General features: G+C 35.7%; 1 protein-coding gene across 1 annotated transcript in view; it reads left to right on the top strand.

The window, feature by feature from the left end:
* Window positions 1-25,790, top strand: part of ak5 (adenylate kinase 5) — a 103,083-nt gene that overhangs the window by 61,905 nt on the left and 15,388 nt on the right. The window contains exons 8-10 of the mRNA XM_032564968.1: window positions 3,804-3,877; window positions 15,406-15,445; window positions 16,884-16,928. Coding sequence (XP_032420859.1) covers window positions 3,804-3,877; window positions 15,406-15,445; window positions 16,884-16,928 — 159 coding nt within the window. The remainder of the gene's footprint in view (window positions 1-3,803; window positions 3,878-15,405; window positions 15,446-16,883; window positions 16,929-25,790) is intronic.

Below are 25,790 nucleotides of genomic sequence, written 5' to 3'. Positions count from 1 at the left end.
CACTACTTTACTAAATGTAGTGTAATAAAAGAATAATGTTACATACCGAGACAATAAGTTTAAAAGCCAGAAAAACAACAGTAAAGTATATTTACATGTTCAAAGGAGAGGGTAGAAGTATAAACTTATTTTTATATCCACCCTTTTTTCACCTTCATCCAATAAATTACTGTTAACTTGATTACATTTTTATCCATATCTATAACTGGTATAATGAATTCATATTTACATGCCATTATAATCAAGCATCAATCATTTTTAACATGTTAAATTAATCCAGTAATAATGGACAACTTCATTAAATACTCACAATAATATTAATAATAGCAGAATTGCAACAGCAAAGCTTTGATTATGTCAAAGCTTTGTAAGTTTATACGTTTTTGGTAATTTATGCTGAATATTTGACAATTTTGTTTGATCTTGGGCTTTAATTTTTCTCTGGTTGTTTCCAAATATCTTCACCTCATTTTGTTATGTCTTCAAAACAAACAGGTTACTCTCCGCAAATTAAAAATGCCTCGTTAAAAGCAGATTTCCACCTCAGGCGGGAGGTAATTAGCCGCCGTCTGCCAGCGACGCCAAAGCTTGCAGGTTTGGATGTTTGCTAAAAACAATAAGAAATTTAGCGTTTAGTTTCGTTTGGCTTCATGTTGAAGATTAAAACGCTCGCAGTAGGGATGCAGAAGTAAAAATAAAGAAGTGGAATATTGTGCAGCATGATAAGCTTAAATTCAGGGAGAATGAGAATCAGCTTCACATGTTTCAATGATGAGTTGATGACCAAATATTAAAATAGACTCTAAAAGGACAAATCGTCCTGTAGTATTTTCATAGCAGTTTCCCAGAAGAAATAAGGCCGTTGTCCTCTCTGATTATGGCAGCAGCAGCAGGAGTTCTGGGCCGAGGTGGCGCTGACGAGCCCCCGCCACCTGACACCACCCGGTAAAAGGAGAGACGTCTCCACACTGACGGAGCCAGATGAACCCTGACAGGCTGCTGACTCCTTACTTCACTGCATCACAAAGCTCTTTATTATTATTATACATCAAAAACCAAAAGGGAAAACGTTTCTGGCTTAGTTTTCGTCTGAATATCTGAAGCTGCATCTTGAATAAATTTGAAATGTTAGACTGCAGGCGGAGAAGTTTTACTAAATTCACAGATGATGAATTTCTGCCAATTAGAAACCAGAGCAGCTGTCTGGGTTTCTAAGGTGCAGCAATTTGTCTCAGTAGCTCAAAGAGATGCATACCAAGACCTGTCACAATAATCAATAAATCAGTTAATCGCATGATAAATTGAAACAAACTCAATGTATTCCATTGGCATGATTTATCGTTTCTGTTTTTTTCTTTGTTTCTACCAAACATTGGATGATAAAAATCTTCAGTCTGGTGCTTTGGTTTCAACTGGCCCTTTTTCTGAAGGACAATTTTGTTTGCAAAGACTTCAAAATACATTTTATTTGTTGCTTTATTTATTTAATTTGGATATTTAAAAAGTCTTCCAGTTCCAGTGTGTGTGTGTGTGTAAGGGTGTATATACACATATATATATACGTCCTCGACGTGGCTGTCACAGGTTCGAGTCCCGGCCTTTCGACCTTTGCCCCATGTCTTCTCTCATTACCTACTTTCCTGTCAATTAACTAAATAAAGGCCACTAGAGCCAATAAAATTCCTTATTTCTTTCCTCTTTGTTTTGTGGAAGTAAATTATGAGGTGGGTAGAGTACCCAAAAATTGTACTAAAGTAAGAGTAACACTACTTCAACATATTTTACTCAAGTAAGAGTAAAAAAGTATCAAGTAAAAAGTCTACTCAAGAACTGAGTAACTGATCAAATTAGTTTAAGGACCAAAATGATAATAATTCATACAAGTAAAAAAAAATTAAATAAAAAAAATCCGGCAAAAGAATTTTTTTCCAAATCAGTTTCTTTCAATTAAAAACTTATGAATCTTTAACCAAAACTGCAGGTGTGTGTGTGTGTGTGGGGGGGGGGGTGGGTGTGGGTGTGTGTGTGTGTGTGTTTGGTGGATTTTTGGTAAAAACATGTTTGTTTTTCATTCAGTGGGTAGAAAATCCAGAAAATTTAACTGAATACAGAAGTAGCGATACTTCATAATAAAATCACACAAATAAAACTAAAAAGTGCAATGTAGGAAAATACTCCTAAAAGTAAATTTTTCTAATGTAATTGTGTAAATGTAACTAGTTTCTACCTGACGCTGAATGTTTCTGATCCCATGCGGGTCTCAGTAGGTGTGTCTCAGAAAACAGACTATCAACTGAAGCCAATTAGGATAACGAAGCTCCGGCTCTGAGAAAAAGTTGGAGGCAGACAGGTTCAGGAGTTCTTAAAACAGGTGGAAGCTATGATTGATTTACGCTCTACTGCCTCCAGATGTTGTTTCTCATTCAGCTGTCACAGCCTCACAAGGTTTCTACAGCTCGAAAAGGCAGGTCCGGATAAAATGAAAATGATTCATGTTTTTGGATTCTAGATGTTTTAAATCATGAAAAGAAAAGGAAAGGATTTTGCAGAGGGAATGTGAATATGTCATCACTTCAGCTTATCCCCATCCCACATACAGCTCTGGTAAAAATGAAGAGCCGCTGCACTGAACCCCGTTGAAAACCTCCTGGTTATTCCAACAAATATTGATTTCTTAACTTTTCCTGAGTTAAAACATTAGTATTGTTTCTAAATTAATATTAACTTGTTTTATTATTTAAGATCTGAAAGCACTGCTTCTTTTTCATTATTATGATAATTTCTCATTTTCTGCAAATAAAAGCACAATCTTTGCTTGGGATTTCAGAGACATGTTGTCAGTAGTTCATAGCATAAAAGAACAATGTTCATTTTACTCAAAACTATACCTATAAAAAGTAAAATCAGATAAGCTGGTCATTTTAAGTGGTCTCAATTTTTTCCAGACTTGTATGTTGTATTTACTCCCTTCAACATTGAAAATGTTCCTTAAATGAATCAGATTGTGGCAACAAATGTTGTCCACAGATTTCTGTTGGATTATGTTTTGGATTTTTGTGCAGTGAAGACATTTTTGCTGATTTGTGTTTCACCTCACAGTGATGCAGAAAAATAAACATCTTTAGTTTTCAAGCAGGTTTTGGGTCAAAACTGAGTGGCATTTAGTAAAAACTTCATAATTTGACAAAAACATTGGTACTATGTTAATTAAAGAAACCCCAGAGCATGATTCTGCCACCTCCATATTTCACCGTTCTGTAGATTCACTGCTGTGTCCTGTTTTCAGCTGTCGAATAGACGGCCTTATGTTTGACTCATTTGTTTACAGAAAAGCTGTAAATTAGGCCTACATCATCACCCCACCAACACCGTGCTTTACAGTTAGTTTGAGTTTTTGGTAATCTGCTTTACCTCATCTGTTTGAAAGACAATTGTTCCACTAATTTTGTGTTTACTTAGACATAACCTTGCCAGGCTATGCTGTAAAATTCTTAATAAATAAGAGCAAGTAGCTGCTAGTAAATAAAGTTTATCAGATCTTAAATTTTATTGAAACAGGAGGGGTGTACTTACTTCTTCATGCACATCTTTTCTCATCTGAAGAGTGTGTGTATTATGTTTTTTTTACACATTAAAGTGAATTTAAATTATTTATTTAACCTAGTAAATAGCAGAACATTTTATTATGTCCTGATACATTAAACTGATTGAAAGGGGGTGTACTTTTTTCTCTCTGTTCCTAAAATACCAAGCTGTTACAGTGATCCGGTTATGAGTTAACGACTGGGTTTGTCTGTGTTCAGGTCCAAGCGAACTGGATCTCAATCTGCTGGGGGAAATCGGCAGCCTGGCAGAGGAAACCCACAAAGAAAATCAGGTGAGATGATTTCCCAGCGCTGTGCATGAAGACATGCGCTGATAAATGCAGTAATTATTCAAACTGCACTGCAAAAACAAAACCTTACCAAGTATTTTGGTCTAGTTTCTAGGACAGGTATCTTCGTATACTTGAAAAGAGAAACACTTATACACAAGTAACTTTTCAGCAAGAAACAGGAGCTTGTTTTAAGCAAATAATACATTGATATCGATGAAAAAGTACTAGTTCCACTGGCAGATAATTTGATTTATAACTTGGGAAAAAGTCTTGCTATAAGTGAAATAATTTGCTAACAAAACTGGTACTTTTTCATCAATATTAAGGAATTATTTACTTAAAACAAGCGTTTATAAATTGCTGAAAACTCGCTTGTAAGTTAGTTTTGTCTTAATTCAAGTGTACTAAGATATCTAGAAACTAGACCAAAAGTTGGTAGAACTTATTTTTGAAGCTTTTACCTTTAACTCATAAAAACTTCACAAAAACTCCATAAAGATAAAAGTGTAGAAAATCCTGTAGTGTTCTTATGTTTATCCAAATCCAGAAGGTTCCTCTTTAGCCTTTTTAACCTCACTTATTAATATTTAAATATTTCTCTTTGATTGCATTTTAAATGAAGATCACCAACCAGATAAACTTTGATTTCCACATCCGGCGCTCTTCTTTTCTCCTCGCTTCCTCCTTGGTTTCAAACATGAGCGACAGCTTCAAAGCAGCTTTAAAAAATAAAAAGGTGTCGGTGAGCTCGTCTCAAAGGCCAGATGATTCAGCGCTGCAAATGTCCTGAGATAGCAGGCATTGTTGTGCAACGTTTGGCAGCGTTTCAAATCAGCTCCATTCCTCCACACAATCTGGAGCTGCTGTCGGTGGAGCAACAACTCCAACCTCTGTCTGATCTCTCATCCAACTAAACGACTCAAAACATCTTTCTGAGCCCTTTTCCACTTTTGATTCTCTAAGGCTGTTTTCTAACCAGGCAGGCTTTTTTTCACGTATACACACTCTCTGTGCCTCCTGTTTTTCTCTCCATGTCTTCAATTTAATGATTTCAGATCAGGGAGCTGTTAGTGAAAAACATCCGTTTGCCCCAAATACTAACTGTGTACCTTTAAGGGAGTTTTTCTTGGTTTGATCGGGGACCAAGGTTGCAACATTTGTTACATTTTTGCTTTCACACTGCACTGTCAAACTATTTGAAAACCTGTTCCCCTCCTCGCCTGTGGTGGCGCTGCACCACGAACTGAAGCAAACAACACAAAAACCTTTGAAGAAGACATGAGTGCAACTTCCTTCTTCACAAAATGTAATCAAAAATAGATTACCATCGTATTTTACCGTTTTTAGCATTTCATTTTTGTCTTTGGTACAAGACTATAAGCCATTTCTCCCACTAGTGGTAGACTATCTAGCTCATTTGTTTAGGTTGTTTTTACCCAGAATGCCCTGCAGTCCACCTCCTGCTTTTGGAGCCCTCTCTATTAAGTTTAGCATTCATGCTGCACCAGAGTTCACTTTCAACCAAACTGAGACCGAGGTTTTTAGGCGGACCGGAGTTCACTTTTTGGCATTTGTGCCTGCTCTTAAAAGAAGAGGTGACAGTGAAAAACTTATAAAGGGCTTTCATAAAATTTATGTGTTTAAATTTTATATAATGTTGTATATGTTTCTCTGTCTCTGATTATGCTAATTTATCACAGATGTCTCATTTTGGGGGCCGACAAACTAAGCTTGATAGCATGTAGCTGAAATTGGTTCTTTTTTTGCTCACATTAAGACCTTTATATACTTATTTATGGTTATTCCCCTTTTTTAGTTCTTCAGAAGCGGGCACCCGGTTTATTTTTTTTTAGATCACTCTCCATCTATAAGATATTAATGCTTGTTTTGATGACCTCCCAGTAAAATGTTTTGTTGCGCTCTCTTCTTACTGTGACAGCATCAAACTCCTGAAGCTCTTAGCAGCAGGGACCCAAAAAAAACCCTGATAGGAAGTGAAGGAATGGATGAATGTAGCCGGAAATAGACAAAAACATCTCCGGATGGAGGTGACCGACGTTCACCTTTCAACACATCAGTGACCTGAATCCATCTGGCAAAACACAGGCTTAAAACTCAGCGAACATCTGCAGAGGAGGAGTTCACTGGCAGTTCAAATCCAGTCAGACGACGCTCGACTGCAACTGTCGGGAAGAACGCAGCCCAAGAAAACCCAAATACAAAAAACCGCGGCCGATTCTACCAAGTCCTGAGTTAGGTAAGAAGACTGAGAGATAATATATAAAGGAAAATATGAGTGTCAGGGGGTGAAAGTTATTGATAAGCGGCCATTTTTGTCTTGTATAAAGAGGGACAGATGTCTTTCTATAACATAAAGACCTACATTTTTCACAATATGTTGAATAAAAAAACATTATTTTGTGTCAGTGGCATTAAGTACAGACTGCATACAGATAAAATTGTGGTTCTCACATTGTTAAACTTACACATATTTATAAAATATAACAAGACAGGAACATCTTAAGTTGCTGAATAGAAAAGTAAAAGACTTAATTTCCCATGAACAGAGAAGCTTTCAAACAGTAGCATTGTCTTGTTGCCAGTTTATTAGTAACTGGTTACATTTACTTAATTACTTTTATTTGAGTAACTTTATTGAAAAATTTTACTTTTAGGAGTATTTTTAGTTTTACTTGAGTAATTTTATTATGGAGTTTTGCTACTCTTAAGTAAAATTTCTGAATTTTCTACCCACTGAATTAAAAACAAACAGGTTTTAAACTAAAATTCACCAGACGCACACCTGCAGTTTTTATTAAACTTTAATATGCTTTACATTGAAAGAAACGGATTTGAAAAATTTTATTTTGCCTGATCATTTTTGTTACTTATATGAATTATTGTCATTTTATACTTGAAATACAAATTATGTAATTTTTAAATATCAAATGATTAATGATTTGATCAGCTACTCAATACTTGAGTAGCTTTGTACCAAATACCTTTTTACTCTTACTTGAGTAATTTCTTGGACGGCTACTTTTACTTGAGTAAAAATATATTAAGGTAATGCTAGCCTTACATACATCTTTTGAGCACTTATTGTTGTATTGCTGTTGAAGGAATATTAACACGTCATTCCATGAACTAAATTAATTAATAACCGCTCTAAGGTACTCCGGCCCATCAGCTGAAGTTCCTCCGTCAAAGTTAAGGAGCTTGTCGAGTGTTTACATTTTGAAACGAAACCAAAAAAGTGAATTTTTCACCCCAAACCGGACTCTCTTCCCTGTTATGTGACACCCCGCTATCGCCGCTTAAAAATGACCAGCGACGCCCTCTGCTGTACGGCGGCCAAACTACAACGAAGAAGGTATAAGCGGACCTTATAAGTTAATCGAATTGAACTTATTTCTGTCTAATAAACCATTAATCGACAATTAATTGTAAGTTTAAACATTTTTAGCATCTCTCAGGGGTATTTTGACTTTGAAACACATTCAATCTACAGGAAATGCTCAGAAAGCCCTTCATAGTCATTATTTCACCTGCTCAATAGGGGGAACTATGATCTGGAGTTTAATGAGAGTCCTTTAAGAGCCTGCTCATTCATCTGCATGAAGTGGCTACATGAGGTGAAATAAACCCTGAATCTGCTCCACTTTTACAGGAAAACCAAACCAAGCAGTCTGACGTTTTGTCTTTAAGTTGATCGCAGAGCTTCCTTACCCGAGTCCTGACTGTCCCTCCTCTCTCAGGGCTTCACAACCGGCTGACGCTCTTTGTGGAGCCAGAATACGTTGACCTTTGAATGAGGCTGATCAATGACCAAATGATGTCATCCACTCATTATTCAGACACGTTCAAAGCCTGGGCAGAGGCCGCTCTATTCATACTGTAAGTCATTAATCCATGCAGAGGTGAAACGCAGAGAGGCTGGAGGGTGAGCGGCGTGCAAGCAAACCAAGCGAGAACGACTCACTGAAGACGGCCATGTCCTGCACAACCTCTCGCCACGCCGAAGGGGGACGCGGTGCATCCTGCGAAGTGGAACAAAGACGCAGCAACGCCCCGTCGCCCTGTATTTGCAGCGTCTGATGTGAAGAGGAGATGGGTTGAGTAATCGTGCTGCTCAAAGAGGATTGCAGCAGGAGGTTTTGACGTGTGCTGTCCAATTTCTAGGAAGTTTTTTTCAATTATTCCCAAACTATCCACCTGCTCTGATTAATTCCTAATGAAAGAGCGGCGCCAAGGCTGACATGCTAAAGTATTCATACTTTAGTATGTCAGTTCTTCTTCGGGTCTCGACCAGCATCTAAGTAAAGATTTTTACCAATTAACCAAATTTTTGGTTTTTGAATGTTTAACTTTTTGGAGAATCAGGTTGTTTTTTTTACCAATGCATTCCTTGGGTTTCTTTAGTTCAAAGTGATGTCAGTGCACCAAGCGCCACCATCTTGTTTGACACCTTCTACTTATTTGGACTTTGAACATTAGAGCCAGGCTACAATTTCTTTCTTTGTTTTTATTGCGAGAATAATGTCATAATATTACAAGAATACAGGGGTAATATTAGAAACATTAAGTAGTAATTTTATGAGAAATGTTACAGAAAAACCTTTCTAATTTGAATTAGAAAGGTTGAGAATCTTAAGTTATACTTTGGTATTGGTTTATAAGGAAATACTTCATATATTAACAGATCAGCATCAAATTATTATGAATAGCGGGACTTTGAAACCTTTGCACAAACAACAATGTCTATTTTAAAGAGAACGACATGGACCAATGTGGCCACGTCACATCTTGATCTGTTAGCTTTTTTTCGTTAAAATTACTTTTCTCCTCATTTTAAGATGTTTTTCTGATAATATTGCTCCTTTATTTTGCAAATATTATGATTATATTCTCATAATTAAACAATAGTTATCATATCCTGGCCCTCATACTCCATCGTGCAACTCACAGCCACTTTTTGTCAATATTTTCTGTCTTTCTAAATTCTTTTTTAGAAAAGAACATCAGAGAAAACAAGAAATCAGAAATCTGAAGTGGTATAAAACAAATCGGAGAATTTATTTTTAAAATTTCCCCTCTCCAGCTATGCTCCTTTTTCTGATGGACTGAAAAGAAAACATGCAGTTTTTTCTTTTACTTCACAATTATGAGCTGCCTTATGAAAGTCTGTCACATAAAAATCATAAACGAAACACAACCTGAAAAAAACAAAAACATTTCAAGATGTCTGCATGCTTTTGCATCTTTAAGATTCTGCTAGACAAATTAAATTAGCTTTTATTTCCTTTATACCTATTCTGCAGTCGCAGTGAATAATAATTAAAGTAGTGAGACTCTTTCTGACCTAATTTTTCATCAAAACAACTTTTACGTAACACAGAGGGGAAACTAGTTTGCCAGCCTTGCCTTAAACAAAGGCTGTGGCACAGTTTATAGCTGGTGTCATATTTTTATTCATGTTTTCGGGGAAGCTGCAGGGTTGCGTCTGTGCTGAAGCGACTGTATTTGTGTCATATCTCATTAGAGAATAGATCCCAAAAGGTTCGGTCTTCCCTTGGCTAATGAAGCAGCGGCTACACCGCATCATTAACACCAAGGTTTCATTCACAAATGGACCCAAAGCTGAAGCGCCAGCGAGTTCGCAGCCAGAGTTTCTGTCAGCATCACATCCAAGCTGAGCAGCTGCAGCTCTGCTTTCTGCCAGCGGCTGTTTCCTGTCACTGCTCAGCCTCATGAGGCGATTAATGAGCAAAAATAAAAAATAAAAAAACTGCATCCGCTACACAGAAGCATCTTCTTTCATGTCTGGAAAATCCAGAACGGTGGGTCGCTTCGTAACAGCAATCCTTTAGAGCAGGAGGATTTGGAAAACTCTCCAGAGTTCAAATAATTTTCTTTTAACTCTACAGTTTTAAAAGCAAAGGAAAGGTTTCTTCACTGTTTTCTTTCACCTTGATTAAATCATAATTCCAACTCCTTTTGAAAAATAGGTTCAAAGCCATCAGACCGGGTGGAAAACATAATTCTTTTAGTCTCTCTGCAGTTTCTCCTTGTTCCAAACCAACAATTGTTTTTCTCTTAAAAAAAAAAAAAGAAGAAAAGGACTTTATGCCTCTCATGCTTAGCGGTCGCTGCAGTGGACAGCCATCTAAAACCCATTTTCTTGTGTTTCTTGTGGATTTTTATGTTATAAATGCACACAGACCACCAAAGTGGACACTAGTGCATCATACAACACACTGCCAACTACTGGCCATTCACTGCAAGCGCAAGAAAATTTTTGTTAAATCCAATATGGTCAACAGACGAAAAATCAACTCAGGAACATCCAGACCTTCCTTCTACTGTAGAGGACTGGAGCAGGTAAAAAATATATATATCATGACATCAAGTCATGATATATATAAAAAAAAACATTTTTTCCACGTCATGTGAGACACGTGATCAACAAGAGGATGTTACTATTGACAGAAAAAGATGAAGACGACGACAGGAAGCGGTTGGAGGATGATGCTTGTTCACCAAGTTTGTTCACATTATTGTCTTCTTCAGAGGTTTTTATGTCATTTCCTTTGGTAGTTCCTAGTGCAGTGCCACCACAGGCGAGGAGGGGAACAGGATTTGATTAATTTGGTTTGTTTGACTCAGTGCAGTGTGAAAGTGAACCACAGCAGCTGGAAATATAACAAATGTTGCAAGTTTGGTCCTCAATCAAACCAAGTCTAACAGACTGTCTGGTGTATCATGAAATTAAATTTATAAACAACTAAAGATTTATGTTAACATGCACAACAGAAAATGGGTTTAACGCACAAAATCAGAATCCAATAAATGCCAAGTGAATAAAAGGAGTAAATATCTATAACAGAGGGAGTTATTTTTGGATATTTGTGTAAGCCTGAGTGCATCGTCTCTACTGTATCCCTAGAAATGAACTGATCAGTGCATCTTACTGACGGTTTTGGCGTTCGTGCATGAATATTTTATACCCATCGCGTGGGAGAGCTGTGTGCCGTGCATGTGTTTCTGCCTCTGAGTCATCACACCAGTTGGTGTACCCACATGACAAGCTGGCTTGTTACTGGCACCCACTCCTCCACACTGGCACCTTTTATTTATCACCAATAACAGCGCTGGGCTTCGCTTTTACCCGAGAGGCTCCACTGATCCCCAAACTCCAGCTATGCTTGGGCTTCACAGTAACAGGCATCCAAATGTTGTAATCACCTCTGCAGTCAAAGCCCTGACTTTGGTTTTATTATACCACAATAAAAACAAATAACACCAGAAGTATTCACGCTCATGAACTTTGACATCCCGTTTTTTACTGAAGGGCTTTATTATAACGCTGACCCAACAACATCTCCTCTATGAAGCCTGTCTATAATATTCAGGAGTGTTTTTATGGGAAAAATTCCCCAATTCTTCCATAAGTCCATTTCTGAGGTCAGACACTGATGTTGGATGGGAAGACCTGACTTGCAGACTCCGCTGCAATTCATCCCAAAGCCACAGAGTTGAGCTGAAGTGTTTTGGTAGCAATTCCAAACCCAGACTTCTCAATTGGGTTACCAGACATCAGCAGGCTTCATATTAGGGCTGCAACTATTCCTCGAATGATTAGAGTACCTTGATTATTAAAATTCCTCAAGGAAAATTACCTGCCTCAAGGCTTTCCTAAATTGCGTTTTATTAATTAGCACACCTTGTTGCAGTCGGGTAATTTTGTTGTCCAATGCTCTCACTTCCGCCTATGAGTTGTTGACGAAAGCTAAGTGCTAGCAGCATAATGTAGCGATTCTTCGAATGAGGAACGTCCAATTTTTAAGTTCGATTATCAATTATTTAATTAATTGATGACAATGTTTACTGTATATCGTTTTTCGGGGAAACAGTAAGCATCCTTAAAATAAGTAACACGATGCCTGGAGTAGGAATCCTTTCTCTTGCCGGAGCTGCTGCCTGGTGGCCGGAAGTGAACGGCTGGTGTGTTTATACAGGTGAGCGGATAAACTGAACACTGCAGGCGGCTGTGCTGTAGTAGTTGATCATTAACGAAAGTGTAGCTTTTCGGACGAACTGGAAAATAAATTAATCATTATCCCGACTGCAACAACTGGGTGGCGGAGCGCATCGTGGCGGTACAGAGCTGGTAGATGTTTCTGTGTGACGAAGGAACCAAATCCAGTCGTTCACATGAACATAAAAGCTGTAAATAGCTGGATAAGGTGAGAGTTCATCTGTTACACTGACTGATGAATACAGAAACTAAAACTGTAGTATGCATTCTTCAGAAGTGTCTGTGAGCCTCCTGCTTTATTATTAAATTGAATATATTTTCAGATTTTTGTGTAATTTTTGCTTATTTAAAAAGTGAGCTATTATTGTTACAGGGTCATAAACTACAGAAAAGTAATTATATTGATGCACAAATGTAAAAATTTGTCCCAATGTTAGTAATGTCAATGTCAAATTTATTTATATAGCACTTTAAAAACAGGCATAAAACTGCACCAAAGTGCTGTACAAGAATGACAATAACACAAATAAATAAAAACAGAGTATCAAAACACTAGTTTAATTAAATGCTAAGGAATAAAAATGAGTTTTAAGAAGCTATTTAAAATGATCCAGGCTGTGGGCAGATCTAATTTGGAAAGGAAGATTGTTCCATAGAAGAGGACCAACAACAGAAAAAGCCCGATCTCCTTTCCTCTTAAGTCGGGTCCGAGGAACTGTCAGTAAAAGCTGATTATTTGAACGTAGGGTTCTGGACACAGACTGAAATTTTAAAAGGTCCCGAAGATAAGGGGGATCTAATCCATTTAAAACTTTATAAGTTAATAAAAGAATCTTAAAATCTATTCGATAAAAAACAGGCAGCCAGTGTAAAGAGGCCAGTATGGGCCTTATATGGTCACGCTTCCTGGTTCCTGTAAGAAGTCGTGCTGCTGCGTTCTGGATGATTTGAAGTCGCTGCATCTGTGATTTATCCAGGCCTCTATATAATGAATTGCAATAATCCAAACGAGATGTAATGAAGGCATGGATAAGTCCTTCAAAGTCCTTAAAACCAAAATAAGATTTAACTTTTGCTAAAATCCGCAGGTGATAAAAACTTGATTTATCACCTGCGGATTGATAAATCCACAGGTGATAAGAGCAGTAGTAATACTGCAGTAGTAATACTGCTCTTATGGTAGAATTTACCAATACTTTATTTTATAAAATCTTTATTCAATTACTCAATTAATCATCAGAATAATCAATAGAATACCCTGACACTCATCATTGCGGTTGTTAAGAAGATCCACGACTAGCTGAACATGTTGGTGTAAATATGTTGATTTCCCTCTTAACCTAAACATTGTTTGTGAGACGTTAAAACTTGACAAATGTGCATCTTGATTACATTTTCTGTTTAAGGAGGTCGTCATTTTTTTCATCTGCTCAGAATTCTTTTGGTATTTTTGTCTTTAATGTTGACATCGTCACCACCTACTGGAGAGCCACTGGTATTGCAATGCTCTTATTTGTAATCCTGAATATTAAATTTGTCTTGTTTAAAATCATAAAGGAAAGGATATCCAGTTTTATTTGCAATATTCTGTTCTCTTCCTGATAAACTCTTGTCCATTTTTCTCCTCCACCACTTTATACATGCAGAATAAATCTGAAAAGAGCTCTACTGTCATATTTGCTTTGCATTTGTTGCTTGACCAAAGTTTCATTTTTATGATGCAATTTATTTTCTCACATTCATCCATTAGCCATTAGCAGCAGTTAGAGGATGTCAGATAGTGCTTCCTATCTCTGTAATTGTGCTTTTGGGATTTATCTCCAATATTTATCCAGTGAAAAGCAAACAGAAGCAGAAAAAAAATACACAAAGTTGCAGTTTTATTGCAACAAGGAGTACAGATTTGCCCAGTTACAAGAAATTATTTAACATTTACATATTTAACTTCCAAAACATTTAAAAAGTCTTGTGTGTAACATTGTTAATTACTTCACCCTGATCTCATCTCATGGATTCGATTTCTAAACGTCAAACAACTATTAACTTTCGCCCTAATAAAATGAGTATCGCTGTTGGAGGACCCAGTTAGATGAAAACACTGTAGGTGTCGGAGCAACCTGAGTCATTCGTGATGTGAGAGCGGTTTTTAATTACCTCCTGTTTACAGAAATGCTGATAAATCTTCTGGGAGTTGTGTTAGAACGGCGGATCGAATCGAATTAAAACTCATACGGCCGCTTCATGAAGCATCACATCAAAAGATCTATTATGTTTGCCGTGCTGCTCGCTTTGATTTTGCTTTGACAAAAAAAGCACAAAACTTATTGTCTGGAGCCGCCTCGGACTGGAATGAGAACACATTTAGCAGTTATGCGTTTCTTTCTGCACGTAGCTGCCAGACAGTCACCTTACTGAGCATTCAGTGCATAATGAAAGCCATTCTTTAGACGATAAGAGAGGACTTTGCAGATCCAAACGCATTTCAGTGGGACGTGAAAGAAAAGCAGGAGGTGATGAAAGCTCACGCTGGATTGTTAGGAGGGAAGACAATAGTTGTTTGTTTCAGATTTTTCTGAATGCGTTGCACAATCTGCACTGTTTAAAATGCCAACAGACTCACTGCTACATTAACCCACTACTTTGGATGCATTTCTTCTTTTATTTTTATTCAACTGAATAGAAATGACTCAGTGTTTTTGATGTGGTTCACATTGATTGCCAGCCAAAAACTCAACTCTAATTCCCAGGTTTGTCGAATTTTGTAAACAGTTTTTCATGGAGAGCCTTAAATTATTAATTAAATATCTTTGTTTCTGCAAATGCAACATTTGTCATCAAGGTTCTTCAACTGCTGAGACCAAGAAGATTGTTTATCAGTGAGAAATAAATATGAATAAATTCATATTTATATGCAGTGCAATGGGACACAAGTCACAGTTTGGTAGGTTTTGATTTCCTTTTTTAAATAGTTGCTGCTTCGACTGTTTGACATGGTAGCACAGCAAATAAAAACTAATGGAAATGCTAAATAGTAGGTTTCAATTTGCTTCTTTTAAAGCAAAAAAAATAAACACCCTTGTAAAAAAAATCTGGATATGAGGACTAGAAAATGTACTTAAAAGAATAAAAACATATTTTTTTATTCAGCCTGACCAAAACTATGCTCTACAGACATTTAACTCATGAAATTTGAACATGTAATCTAATTTCATCAAATAAAACAAAGTGCTAAACTGCTGCTTAGTTTAGCACTTGTTCTGGGTTGTCAAGTAAACCAACAAGAGTTTCTCCATGCAAACTAAAAAAAGAAGTAAATAACCATAATGAAGATGAATAAAACAATTCACATTTGACGTTGGACACAATAAACAATATTTAAACTTGTGGCAACTTGTGAATTATTTCAAAGCTGACTGAATTTCTAAAAAAAAAAAAAAAATAATCAGATTAAAACACAACAGTTAACATCTTAGCATCTCTCTTTCTCCAGGCCGATGAAGAGGAGGAGTATGCTGAAGGAGCCACAGAAAGTAAGTTTACTAGATATACTAATTAAAAATGAGCAAGAAAAAATAACTTCTACGCCATACTTTCTGTCCCAGCTGCTGATTTAATTAGAAACAGCCTTTTATCTGGAAATGCCAAAAGTGTCGCAGCATTATTAGCATTATTGACCAGATGCATGAATAAACTTCCCTCTACGGCCAGAGTGAGTTTGGGTTTGTCGCTCTGCATCAACAGTATTGACCGGCTAATATCTGGGGAGGCCAGTCAGTAGATTCAGGTCCGATCTCCGCTCATCTCCAGCAGACGGCCTTGAAAACAAACTCTGCATTCATGATACTTAAAGATCTGCACGAATGTCATGCAGCGAGGCTTTAATATTGGTCAGTTTTATTATTCATGCTCATAAAAGTTTAAATTAAAATACCTTTACGGCTGTCACAAAAAAAAATTTCCTGCATGACACATTGTTCCAGAAATTATTGCGATAAACTATAATATCCATTTGAGACCGTTTTCAATAAAAACATTAATGCAAGTACACTCTCTCAAATATAAAGACACTAATTTCTAAAGAACATTTAACACTGGCACTGGAAAATATTTTAAATATCCAAAATAAACAAACAAAGCAATAGTAAGTAAAATGTATTATAAAGTCTCTGTGACCAAAATTACTCACAAAAAATATTTACCATTAACCTTTGACAGGGAAAACAGGCAAAAGTGGCAGGTAGTGCAAACTAACTGCTTTGTACTGGGTGACAAATTTTTGCTGCATTTTAAAGGGGAGCAACTCTTTGACGACTGCTGTCCACATGGAAATTATTAATCTCATTTTTAATTGATTTATTGCTTATTGTAACTTTTTTTTTAACTTTCCTGTTAAGTCAGGTGAGAACTTAGTTATTATGCCTCCTTGAACAGGTTAGTATCGGTTTATTCTCACATATCGTTAAACATTTGGTGAAAGTATGAGCTTAAACTATCTTTACTTTAAGAATATTAAGCAACTGCACATCTAATCAGCAAGTTTCAACAAAAACTGTCTTTTTGGTTAAAAAAAAAAAAAAAATTATTTCTGTTTTCCACTGAATCTTAGTTTTATAAGGATTTTTTTTAAATTCAGCACAAAAATAAAAAGTGTTGAATGGGATTTCTATCTAAAGGAGTCTTTAAATATCCAGTTTGACATTTTTATTGTTGCATTAAAAAAAAAAAGACTGAAAAGGACAAAATTTCTGTGCTTCTTCTGAAATGAGTGTTTGAGTTGTGACTCGTTCTTACTTTGACATTTTTAAGTGAACTGTTCACGGTCCAGGTTTGATTTTCAGGTCGTCACCTTTTAAAATAAAAATCTGGTTTTCAGGTCACAGAAAAAAAGTGTGATCAAAAAGGCAACAAAGATTTATATCTTGGTCTGGATCAAATGTTTGAACACATTTTTTTTTGTCCCTTCGGCAGGTCGCTGCACAGAAAAGAAGAAACCAAAGGTCATCTTTATGATTGGTACGTAAACTTTAAAACACTCGTAAACCAACGCCTTATATGATTATAGAAAGGATGTAATGTATGGAGGGTCAGGAGTGACAAAAGAATGTGGATTTCAGGAATATCAGACGAGGCCACAACCGTCTTCTCATAAAAGAACAAATGGAAACAGTTTCCGTCTTCCTGATTACTCACATCTTGTTCAATCTCTTAACACCTTGGTAAAAAGCAATCTAGTCAAGAAACGCCATCATTCCTCTGAGGAGAGTTTGCTGACATACTGTCCCCATGTGGGATGCAAAAGCTTTTGAGAAATATTGTCCAATATATATATAAATACACCATAAGATGCCCTCTCCCCTCTCTGGATGTCATATCCATTTCCTGTAGCCTCAGGAAAACACAGAGTCCTCCCAGGAGACCTTTCATATCCCACCCATCACCTGTCTGACTGGCTGTCCACTGGATGGAGCTTCATCACATTTACCAACAGCAGATTCTGCCCTGGGCTGCAAATAACCACTAAACATATTCCTCCCCGCAAACACAACCAACATTATTCAAACTTTCACACAGAATCACAGACTACTCAGGACACCTAGACATCCTGCAGTCCATTAGTGGGTCCTACCTTTTTATTTTAGTGTCTAAATTTGTATTCTCCAGTATATTTTTCTATTTTTTACTGCACTTTATTTATGTTTGCATAAGTGCACAATTGTTTGTCCGTACAGCACCTTGAAATTAGGGATTTAATGCAAGAGAAACAATAATAAACTATATAATAGCTCTAATATAAAAACTTATTCGAGTAAAAGTGCATTTTGTCTGTTCCATAAATGACTTTCTTCATGACAGAAACAACTTTACCTTGGTGAGACATTTATTGTCTCTCTTGGTGAGAATAGAAACATTTTTATCTTTTGGTCCTTTCAGATTGAGATGCTCCACATCACCGTCAAGACCACATTTATTTTAGTGAGATATGAAAAATATAAATCTGTGCAGCGGTCATCTGTTCTGCAGCTCATCCAGTGTCATCTTTTGTAAACAAGAGCAAACACGAGAGGAGTTTCACAAAACCAGGAGAGCGGATTAAGCCAGATATCTGCCTGCTCCAGACCAGGCTTAGTTAAGCCATACATTAGGTTAAAGTTTTTTATTTGAGCAAATGACAGGTATTATTTTGATGCTTCGTTAGTTTGGAAATGCATATTTCCAAACCTTCTAAGTCGATAATTCCTTAATATTTGTGAAAAAGTTCTTGTTCTATTGGTAGATAAAATAACTTATTGAAAAAATATCTTATAAGTTAAATAATCTGCCGGTGGAACTGGAACTTTTCAATCAAGATTAAAGAATTAGCGGCTTAAAACAATCTGCTATAGCTTGCCAAAAAGTTACTTGCAAGTTAGCAAACTTGAAATAAGACAAACTAAGATATTTGCACTAGAAAGTAAATCAAAAATACTTGGTAAGATTTTGTGTTTTTGCAGTGAAGTGATAACAGGATGGATGATTATGGCCCCTGATGAACCAATCAGGGGCCATAATCTGGAGAAATATGGGTTCTGTTCTAATATTTGGTGTTGAAGAACAAGATAAACCATAAATAAAAGCTCTCAATTTACGTTTATAAAGACCATCACCTGTAGTCACGAGATGAAGAAAATGATGAAATCCTAAATACCAGTTTACTGAAATCAGCTTTCTCCGTAACGTAGCCAGACTTCCCCTTAAACTTCAGAGGTGGAGGGAGTTTCCAATATCAGACAGATAGACTTAAGAGTCTAAATAATTTATTCCAAGTCGGTTAAATCAAGATGTTCGACAATCACCACTAGGCGAAAGGACATTACACTAAAATTCAGACATATAACCAGATTAGAGGGGCAGTAGTCTTGGAATATAGTCGTTTCTAATCAATTTGAGATAATTAAAAGGAGTTTATTTTCCAAATGACTTCCTTTCTCAGTAGTTTCTTTTCAAAAACGGAACCAATAAAGTCCAGTTGGCTTATATTACCGAGTGATTTAGTAACCAGGAAGGGCAGTTTACTGAATGCAAAAGCTTTAAATAAAGAAAATAGACTGAGCAGGAGAAACGTATGTGCTGTATTTCTCATCATACTTTCTGCATGACCACAAATAGTCATAAAATGAGGAAAATGTTAGCAGAAGTGGTCATCCACTCATTAACCGTTTTAAAAACTGCTCAGAGACACATCCGAGTCTGCTGGGCGACTCTTCCTCGATGCCCATGCTGACATTTCCCTCCAATTATCTGCTGCTGCAAAGGAAAAGCTTTTCCTGTCTGGCTTTGCATCAGCTTCTGAAATATTCAGACAAACTGCCGTTAATTAAGATCAGAAAGGATTTAGCTTGTTAGTTTTTGTGAAAAGGGGTTGAAACACTCCAGTGCGACACCAATTCCTCACATGGATGCTTATTAACTGACAAATTCTGATGTTTTTTTACCAACACCCAATCAAGGCTGGACACTTAAAGAAAACAGTTCATTAAATAATTTGTAGAAAAATAAAATAAACAGATACTTACATGCTATTAAACTGTTATTCTAGAAAAGCAGAATCAAAATAGTTCTAAAACTAATATTCATTGCTATAAAAAATATTGACTATAAATGGTCTAAAAGCTGTTAAATAAAATCTAACTTAATTAAAAACTAAGCAGTGATCAAGCTTTGAACAAAAATTAACAATCTGTTGAACAGTAGCTGCTTTTCCATTACAAATGTGTGCAAATCTTTGTTTATAATCTGCTAATGTTGGGGGAAAAAAAGCTTTTTCACAACTGCAATGTTTCCATTAAATAGGAAATGAAATTAAAATCACACGAGAGTAAGCTTGTTCTCGCTGCAAGTCATTAAAATCATGGCAGCGATGCATGTAAACATGAGACATTCATAATTCAGCCATAGTGCTAGCCTTCATCTCGTTATCGCCAATAGCAACATCAACATGTTGATCATGTGATGCGAAAAGAAAGTTTCTATTGCAGTTTTGCAAAAATACATTCGTTCTGCTACAGCTGGAAAAAAAACAAAAATTTTCTATCATAAAACGTGAGGATTTTTTAGAAATTGCCACGTTTCCATAAAGCAAATTTATTTTTGTAATTTCAATTTGGGCAATTTTATGGTCAATGGAAACACAGTTAATGTTAGAGAGCAAAAACAGTGTGTAGCATCATTAGCTTAAAGAAGAGATTTATTAATAAAATGTCTGTCAAACACACTAGATTAGGACACTAACAGCATTATTATGCATCTGCATCTAAGAAATACTTCTATCAACAACGTGAAAATCTCAGCCCTTTCTGCTTTTAACATCTATATAGTGTAGAGCTGATCTGTTGATTATTGTTTTTGGATTAACTAAAAATTGTAGAGCAAAAAGTGTTTAATAAGATCTTTTTTACAGGAGCAAGAACTATGATACTTGAGAAGTTCTGGATAGAACAGATTTAAAGACATAAGTTTTTTTATATCTTAAATGCAAAATGTGTATTTTGTTGTATATATTTTGGCGTATTTACTCATCTAAGAATATTATTCTTTCAGCAAAAGGCATTTTTTGAGTCTCTGTACTCCAGTTAATGATTACTTGATCACTAAATTAGTTGTTGATTAGTTCAGTAATTGATTAATCACGATTACAGTAATCGTTTCATGCCACTAAAAAAATAACAACAGTCGCCTCTATTCAATACATTCTACTTAATCCAATTGGTACATAAACAACCTAAAACCAACTCAGACAAAGAACATGTCCCAGTCATGGTGCAATGCTCATAAATTAACCAAGATTATTAATAATCATTGTCTGAAGGTTAAATCAATTAACTAATCAATAAGCCTTTGAACAGAGAAGAACCTGATATTGACCAATCAGAATTACTCTTTAGATCCACATAAAAACGCTTCGTTACCCTGAGATGGTATGGTATTAGTGTCACCTACGCGTTATTTCCTGATTGAATTGTGCAGCAGTAGAGCGTTTATAGACGCTGCAGTCCTCATCGCCGCTGTTCTGGGTTCAGTTTTTGATTTTTAGACTTTCTCTGCCCATTTCCTCTCCAACAATAAAAAAACAGTAGTGCCAAGAAGAAATAAAAAGAGCTGCTTTCCATTAAAAGTTGTGCATAAAGTTTTCTTCCATTTAAATTTTGCTCACATACTTCCAGCTGGTGGAAAAGTTTTTTATATAGTAAAAGGAGAGATTATGGCTTTTGAGAAAATACTAATGTGAAATTATAAGGATTTTATGCAAATTTCTCTTCATTTCTGTCTCTTATCCTGTCTGCTGCTCTTGCTTTCATTCCTCTCATTATAGTCTCCTCTGTCTGCAAAGAAATTACCATTTTATTCCCTTAATTGCCTTACATTTAAAGAGTGAAATCCCTGCTGCTGGGAAATATTTTGTCATGTGAAAAGATGCAATTTGCAAGCAGAATCCTCTGTGTTATCAGTCCTATTTTCCACAGAAATACTTTGATCTTGTTAGGATTTAAAGGATTAATTGATGAATCAACCACAGATTATAAATGTAAGAAGTTAAAATTGTTTAATCCTATTGTAGGTTTATCAAAAGTGATTAAAATCACAAACTGTGGCATAAAAAAACCACTTACACTGAACAAGTTTGATTATGTTGAGTGGAAAGTTTGGTAAAACTAAATTTAAAGTAGAAGATGGACCGATTAATGTTCTGAATATTGTAACACTGACCTTGCAGCAACTGATTCAATTTCTTTAAAACAAAAATTGCTCAAGTTAAATAAGATCAGTAGATTTTGGGTAAATTAAAAATCTAAAAGTTGATGGTGAATGTTTTCGGTTTTCTCCGAACCAACGCAGGATATACAAAGAAATTAAATCCTGCAAGTTGTTGGAAAACTACAATAAGAAAAGAAAAAATATATCAGATGGTATTCCGTAAGCATTTAATTTAAAATATATTGCAGGATTGTGCAACATGACAGCTGGGAGAAAACCAAAAGTATTTTTATTGTAGTAGCAGGTATTTACAGCCATTTTCCTTTTTGTTGGTTTACACTATTTGTGCTTCTGTTCGCAAACTGTTTAAAGCAATAAACTAATTTTACATCTTCTTCACTCAGTCATACATCCACACTGAAGAGCCACAACAGAAAATAATGGAGTTGGTCCAAAGGTATAGTCAAAGTCTAGCATTCCCTGACTAAATATAGAAAACTGAGTTTATTTTATTTCAATCTTCTTGAACATCAAGCTACAACATTTCTGAAAAAAAAACTACACTTTTCATATATTAGTATATTTGTCAAAACGATAAACATTTTAACCGTCAATATTTTGGTTTTTTAATTCCTGCATGAAACATGAAAAAGCTCAAGAGTAAATTCACCATTTTTAGGCGAAATTAAGATTCGCCTAAAAATGAATGAATTAATTAATGAATTACATCTTAAGGTCTTATTTAGATATCAGTAAACAGAACAAAAACACTGATTTTTATCATGTAGAAACAAAAACACAACGATCACAAACTTTACTTTAAATAAACTATATTTAGCCCCTATTTGTTTTTACTTGTAACAGATTCTGAAATGGAGATGATCCAAGCCAAAAAAATAAACTAAATAGATATGTATATAAATCTGAAAGTTTTGTCAAGTTACATTTCTTCAACTTAAATATTCAAAACAGAAAAAATGATACTTTTTCAGACTCAAATTTTTAGATTTTTCTCATTTTGAAATGGAAGAAGTGTACAAACCCCGAGAGAAAAAATTAAGTCATACTGAAAATAACTAATTGCTGATAAAATGAATCCTGTAAGCTTTAAAATCTGTAGTTTTCCACAAAATTTCCCAATTTTTGACTTTATTTTAGTTTAAGCAATGACATTGTGGAATCAGTGGTGCATTTTGCATTTTTGGGGTTAATTTAAATATAATTTAAAGCAGATAAAGATCAGAAAATCGACAACTAATCAGGGTTTTACTCGCCTCCCAATAATCATGAAATCTTGCTAAAAGATGTCAAACTGACTCCAGTTTGACTATTTTTTGGAGTTTAATAGCTTATTTCCGTTTTCATTAAGCAACATATTTACCTGATTAGATTATGGGTGAATATTAATAAAAACTGAAGAAACAAAAACAAAAAAGGGATATACTGTAGAGGGGTCATGATTTTGAAACTTTCCCTCAGAATAAAAGTGTTTTACACCTGAGGGAATCGGAAACTAAATCTGTTTATTACAGATTAAAGCCGACAGCACAAACATTAAAGAAAATTTACTTTTACACCAACAAAAATATTAATAAATGTAAATTTAATAAAGATGAAGAAGGCGGTCGTCTCTCCTCCTTCAGTGTGTGTGTATGTGTGTGTGAGTGTTTGTTTCTAATACCTTGTGGGGACCATTTTCCTGGCAGGTACTACGTTGTGGGGACACACTGCTCCTTGTGGGGACCGAATCCTGGTCCCCACAATTGGAAATGCTGTTCAGGGTCAGGGGTCAGATTTAGGACTAAGGTGTGAATTGAGTTTTGGTTAGGGTTAGATATATAATGGATAGGGTTAGGGAAACGGTAAGGTTTAGGCTGTACAAATGAATGGAAGTCAATGGAAAGTCCCCGCAAAGATAGCTGCGCAAACATGTGTGTGAGCGTGTGGGGGTGGGGGTGTGTGTGTGAGTGGGCGTGTGTGTGTGTATTCACTGCCAATGATCAGCCCCTGTGTGAACAACTGAGGCATCTTAATTAGTGGTGGCAATCAGCCTGTCTCTGCTTCTACCCATTTATCATTTAGGTTTAAATATTAGCCACTAAAACATGAAGGAAATGATTACGCAACAGAGCAGAATTAGGAAACTGAATTAGATCTGTGATTTTTCTTCATTTTTCCACCTTCCTTGCCTCGTGTAACACGACTCTTCTTCCCCCCTCTCATTTATTTCCTGTCACTGTCAGTTCATCAAATCTGAGAAAATAGATGCTGGATGAAATAAATCTGGGAAAAAAAGTACATTTGCAAGTTTTGGTCTTTCATAACTGGATTTTTTTGCTGAAAGTCAATCAGTTTTTTGCAGAACAGAGTCGATTTTAGCAGAATTGATGCAATCGCTTTCTTTTGTTCCCCCCCTTTTACTGTAGCTTTTGTAAACCTAAAAACTCACATCAAAGTCAACATAAAATGCTTCGGACTGGAAAAAATGCTTTAAAAATTTGCAACTCTGTTAGTTTCTACCTCTAAGTAGAAACCGAACTGTATAAATCTGATAAAACAGGAATAATAGTGATTTCGGTAATGTTATTGTTAAACTTTATCATATTTTTAGTTTTTCTAGTTATTCTAATTTTTGGATGTGACATTTACTTTGTTATAATGGTTCATTTATTTTAACTTCTGGATAAATTGTTGCCACTTATTTCTTAGATTTTATTTACATCGTTTATTCCCATTTATCTCTTCCTCCAGCTTCTTTTTATAGTCTATCTTGCTGTGAACACAGCAGTTTGACCTCAGTCACATGAAATAAGTATTAATTTTGGTATATTTTTTAAATTTCAAATTGGTACATAAAATTATCGACTGCAGGAAATACAATTTTTTTTTATCATATAAATGTTACATGTAATATCTGGATGCAGTGGTTTGATTTTTCTGGTGGATTTTCTCAAATTATTATTATGATGTCAAAATTATACAAATAATCTAGTGTAATCTGGTTTCTAGTTTTGAAGCATGTTTGAGGCTCAATCAGTAATTTTATTTTAAGCTTACTTCCTTTTTTCTGAAGTTTTTCTCCAATAATAACTCACAGCTGTCAGAAAATTGAAAAGAAAGCTACTTAAATATATATATTTTTATTTCTTTTTTAAAAAGAGCCAAAGAAAAGAGAGATTAAAATTGGAAAAGAATTTATTTTTAAGCTGTAACCCATCCATTTCCTCTGGGTGCTCAACATTGTATAAAGAATATAAATTAACTGCTTTTATCCAGTCTAAATGCATCCTGCTAGCTGTTAAAACGTTCAATCGGTGCTTTTTGATAAAAGTGCAAGATAAATCTATAATCTCTCGTTTCCTTTGGGCCTCTGAGGCGAGCTTACGTCGGTCTGCTCTCTCTGAGGAAACGGAGGCGAGGACGTTTTGTTTCTGCATGTGAGCAGAGAGCAGTGACAGTCGAACTCCAGGAGGATATCGATGAATATAAAGCACCAGCTTTTATTACTTGGCTCCAGGCTGCTTTTGATAAATCACCAAGCTTCTGCCTTTCACCTGCAAGCGTTAAAATCAGCCTGCAGGGGTTTCCTCTGACCTTAAACCCAAACTAGAATGCAATTAGCAAATGGAAACGGCTTATTGTGCGTATTTGTATGTAAATGTCGCCGTCTTTGTTTTCCTCCTTGGTTTTGTAATCTGTAAAATATGAGCTCCATATAAATTCAGGCGCTGAGAGGATGGTGAGATCCATCTGAGCGGGAAAGATGTGTTTAAAACTAGAAGTTAAGATGGTAAAATGCAAAATATGCCACATCTGACCAGCTGCAAACTGAAGGCTTCTGGTCATTCAAGACATGCAGGTTATTTAATATTCATAATAATGTTGTGAACCATGAATCCATGAAAATTAAAGCTGACACAAGTGAGAATAACTTTTTCACAGTAGCTTTCAACACCTTGTATTATGCAGGGCAGCCATTTTGGATTTGGAGGTCAGTGCTGGACCGTATCGGTGTGCGAAATGGACTTGGTATTTGGTAAAAAGTCTACTCAATCAGTCACTGAGTAACTGATCAAAAATATCAATTATTAAAGATTTTTAAAAATTACACAATTAGACTAAAGTACAAAGTTAAGTGGAAAT

The sequence above is a fragment of the Xiphophorus hellerii genome, chromosome 6 (assembly GCF_003331165.1).
Source record: "Xiphophorus hellerii strain 12219 chromosome 6, Xiphophorus_hellerii-4.1, whole genome shotgun sequence".
Classification (NCBI taxonomy): Eukaryota; Metazoa; Chordata; class Actinopteri; order Cyprinodontiformes; family Poeciliidae; genus Xiphophorus; species Xiphophorus hellerii.
The sequence above is the reverse complement of the archived record's forward strand: the minus strand, read 5'-3'. Positions and strand labels throughout refer to the sequence as shown.